The sequence below is a fragment of the Tuber melanosporum genome (genome assembly GCF_000151645.1).
Source record: "Tuber melanosporum whole genome shotgun sequence assembly, scaffold_192, strain Mel28".
Classification (NCBI taxonomy): Eukaryota; Fungi; Ascomycota; class Pezizomycetes; order Pezizales; family Tuberaceae; genus Tuber; species Tuber melanosporum.
This window is the reverse complement of record NW_003298855.1, coordinates 58,831-63,252: the sequence shown is the minus strand read 5'-3', so window position 1 is coordinate 63,252 and position 4,422 is coordinate 58,831. Positions and strand designations below refer to the sequence as shown.

General features: G+C 48.8%; 1 protein-coding gene; it reads right to left on the bottom strand.

Annotated features, from left to right (window-relative positions):
* Positions 1–307: 307 nt before the first annotated feature.
* GSTUM_00000530001 (uncharacterized protein) lies at positions 308–2,763 on the bottom strand (the record flags this gene model as incomplete). XM_002837552.2 has 3 exons in its annotated part: positions 308–1,791; positions 1,918–2,314; positions 2,402–2,763. 3 exons carry the CDS (start codon positions 2,761–2,763, stop codon positions 871–873), a joined length of 1,680 nt encoding a protein of 559 aa, XP_002837598.1. The 3' UTR covers positions 308–870.
* Positions 2,764–4,422: the final 1,659 nt, after the last annotated feature.

Sequence of the window (4,422 nt, the reverse complement as noted above, 5' to 3'; positions counted from 1 at the left end):
AAGACACAAGAAGAGGAAGAAGGAAAAACGGAGGGCCCAGGACCTGGAGGTGGGGAAGAAAAAACAAAGCAAAACAAAGAGCACTATCTCTACGCTATCGTACTGTATTCAAACCGGAAGTGAGTTATCGGTTCGATTGGATATCTTCACGATTCTCAAGTTGGAAACTGGAAGCTGTTCAAGACATTCAAGAAATGTACTTTGTGACCAGTGGAACATATCCCGGCACAAAAAGAAAGGAAGAGTCAATTTAAACCGTGGTATCTGCTCGTGTGATTTTCTTGGAATCGATGGAATCGGTCAATTGTTTATGATACGCTGCGATGGGTAGCCGGATTGTTTCTTGGTTTATTGCGGGGCCCACCGCTATGAACCAGAGCCATCCAGCTAGAGAGGTACAGTAAGGTAGCAACTAAATACATCCAGATCCGATATCTCTCCCCCCCCCAAACCCAACCCCACCCACCATCCGGCCCATTTCTCTCCCCTCCACTCTAAAACTGCGGTTCGTCCCCGCGCCATTACATACAATATATATCGAACCTGGGAGTGAAAAAACAAAAGGAAGACAAAAAAGGAGGGTGAATATTACAAAGAGGTAGGAGCGGTCCAACAGCGGTTCGGTAACCTTTTTCACGCAAAGAAGGGAAAAGAGACAGAGGAGCACGCCAAAGATCAGAGGGAAAGGGAAAAGAAAAGAAGTAATAGACAAGTAAATAAACATAAAGATATATAAAAAAGCAAAAACTACCAGAAACACCAAGAACACCCCTCCTTCCCTAACAGCTTATATACTCTGCGATGGGTGAATATGAAAGAGAGAAAACGCATGCACAAATACGGAGACACAGATAAATGACCTGAGAGAACTTAGGGGACCTTGGACAGTAGATAACCATCGCTCTGCAAAATCTGAGCAATCTGCTTGGGATCGTACTTATGGCTGATAGTCCTCATCTGTGCGATATTCGCAGGGGGATAGCTGGCAATAGGGTTCTGGTCCCTGGAAGCATCGTTGGTGTAAATGTAGGGATTTCCGAACCCCATAGCATTAGAGACCTCACTCCACTTATCCGTGACAGCCTTGCCAGCCGCTCGAACAGCGGTGTCATCAGCAGCATTGTCCCAATCGATGAGCATGGTGAACCATTGCTGTGTCTGACTAACGAGGCCGAGAGTGTTTCCACCGGTGCTCGTCCCGAAATCTACAGCGCTCTTAGAGAAGGACTGGATGGAGAAGGACATGTCTGCGCCCGTAGAAGCCTTGATTTCGAGTGCCTTGGACTTCCAGAATGAGTAGACAGTTTTGTACATTGTAGCGTCGACACCGGTGCTCACGGCGCGGTAGTCGTGGCGGGCGGGGACCGGAGAGAAGGCGGCTGCGAGGGAGGCAACGAGCTGGTAGTGGGTTCCGTTGGTAGGTGCCGCGAAGTTCCCGATGCAGGGGATGCTGAAAAAAGGTGAGAACGCCGACGGGAAGGGTGTGGAGACGGTGCCAGCGTATATGTAGCCAACCAATGTCACTCCGGTCGTTGCACTGAAGACGAAACCGGCCTTCGTGTCTTGTACTTCACTGTTCTTCTGGAAGTCCTCGACGGCATCGAGGAGTGCTGGGGTCTGGTCTGCTGCATATACTCGCACCTCGTACCAGATTTTCGCGAGGTCGTTGCGAGTGTACATGTCGAAGCGGGTTACTATCCCAAAGTTACCGGAACCACCCTTTAGCGCCCAGAATAGATCCGAGTTCTGAGCAGCGTTTGCATTCAGAATTTTAGAATCGGGGGTGACAACCTAGGACCAACAAAGTGGGTCAGTCTCAGCTCAGCCCAATTTGTGGCTGAACACGGATGGGAATTAAAATTATTTCGAGACATATTTTTCTTCTTTGCTCGTCATCCTTGTATCAAGTTCACGTACCTCGAAACTTTTAACATTATCGCAGGCTAATCCGTACCGGTTCGCGAAGAAGGAGAGCCCTCCACCTAGGATCAAACCGCCAACACCTACTTGCGGGATTCTCCCACCGAGGACAGTGGTGTTCCTCTGCGCGAGGTAATCGTAAACTTCAACCCATTTGAGGCCGGGACCGATACTTGCGACGGTCCCGTCGGTGCTTAAAGATATGGTCCGAAGCTTCGACAATTCGATGAGCACCCCTCCATCCGTATTGGAGTACCCAGGATTTGGCGTGTGTCCACCGCTGCGCACCGAGTAGTTCACGTTGAGGAAGTCGATGATTTTCATGGCGATGGAGACCTGTTGAGCTGAAGTCGGCGAAACAATACATCTTGGTTTGAGCCAGCATGTCTTCGACCTATTCACAGCTCAAAAATGTAGAGAGGGAAAAGATCAGCATGTCTATCATTCAAGGAAAACGTTATGTGAGAAGGAGGAAACAAACCAATTCATAGTACTTAGAGTTGAGTATGACGAACTCCCCTCTTGGCACGAGTTTTCGGCAAACTTTATCTGGATTATCCAGCAGGCAAGATTGGTCGCGATTACGTTACTCCGCTTGCGCAGTTTCGCTTTCTGTGGGGGGGTGTCGGTCAAGTTCAGGGCTGCCGCGCTGTCGTTCAGCTTTTGGGCTACCTCGTTCTCCTGTCCAGGTTCCAGAGAAAGTGAGTCCACGAATTCAGTGATCTCTGGGATTATTGGCCCGGGGGCAGGAGTTTGTCTGGGTGCCAAAGCGACCGCTGCAGAGTGGGCTATATTGATGAGAGCGCAGCCAATACCGAGGAGTGAGAGTACGTGGAGCCTCATGGTTTCGAGGTTGGGAGTTAGAAAGTAGGGGGAGAGTGGGGAAGGGGAAGGAGGAGGAAGGGGAGGGGGATGTCTATTCTCCTTTGTGGGAAAGAGGAGGAGAATAAGGAGAGGGAGGAGGAGGAGGGCGAGGTAGTAGATGAAGATCCGGCAGAATGGTGGGAACGGACGGGTTCTTGAAACTGGAGATCTGGGGTCCTTCATGGAGTTCTTATTCACCGCGTCCATGATGATGATGAGCACGGATATTTGGTTTTTTTTTTTGACTCCAAAGAATAAAAGGAAGGTGGAGAAAGTGCGTAGTGTGGTCCTATTCTGATGCGGTGTAAACTCACGACTATGGATGTGATGTCTGTGGGGCAGAGCTGGCGTTCTCTTCCACTCGGGAAAGGAAAGATGGCTTATTTGAAAAAGAAAAACAAAGGGCCAAGTGCTATACCGGTAGTCTTATAATATAGGAATGCAATCACCTATGCACTTTGCGAAGTTCAGTATCTTGGTAAACTACCGTGGGCGGCGGTATGAGCTTGCTGGAATTGTCTCCTAAGTTACAAGGGTAGAACGGGAAAAGGTACCAAAAAAAAAAAACCGAACACTATGAAAGAACAGATTCGCAGATGACGGCGGCGCTTACCGCTGCCCTTCTCGTTCACCCTTTCCGGCTATTTTAGAGGGGAAGTGGGTACCTGCGACAAGTGAGGAGGTGTGTTTTTCGGTGTGCCTGAGGCGCGATTTTGGTACTCGTAGATTGGTACATATGCCATGCAGAAGCTCCAAGTGCTGGATTAGGTATCATATGTCTGGAGGAAATTGCTTTGTGCGGGGGGCTTGTCTTCCCTTCTTCCGCCAACGGCCCCCCACGCATTCTGGAAGGAACACGGGAAGCGACTCGGTTTTTTTCTTTTTCTTTTTCCTTTCTGTTAATACTCCCTCTACTCATTGTGGGTGTATATAAAAAGTACTTTTACAATTACTATAGCGAGAATCATACCCTGCTAAATTACTAATGTACTCGTAACTAGCTTTGCCTTCCCCTCCCCCTCCCCTACCTCGCTATATTAACCTGAGGTAGTGAGAGTGGCATACGTGGTGGGTAGGGGTGGGAAAAGTGGGATGTGAGGTTAGTTTAGAGAGGTTATGTAGTAGAGAACAGGGTGCGAGGTTAGCTCTACCACTCTATCCTATCGTACGGTACCCTCTCCGCCAGGAATTCCCAGGTTACAGTAAAACCCTCGGAAACATTTCCATCACAGGGAGAGTCACAAGTATCATCATACTCGTACAATCCCTAGACTCCCTGCGAGTACTGTACTCGAGTACCTGAACCCTTGCATTACCTCATAGATTTACAGGTGTTGTGCCTCAGCGGGTGCAGGGTTGACCCGGAGGCGGAAGGAAACCTGCTTTTCTCACATAATTAATCAGAGAATGGTTACCCGGTAGGAATATGTTTTGGTTAACTCTCGGCCACCAATAATAGCTGAATGATTTATGGCACGAAAATAGGGTTGAATATGTCTCAACCAAGAAGCACTTGGAATTTTCTAACCTAGCCACCGGTGGAGGGGAACTCTCACCGACAACGCCATATTGATACTTGAGTACCATACGAGACAAAACAAAATGGTAGAGAGGGGAGGGTAAAGGGGTAAGGGGGAG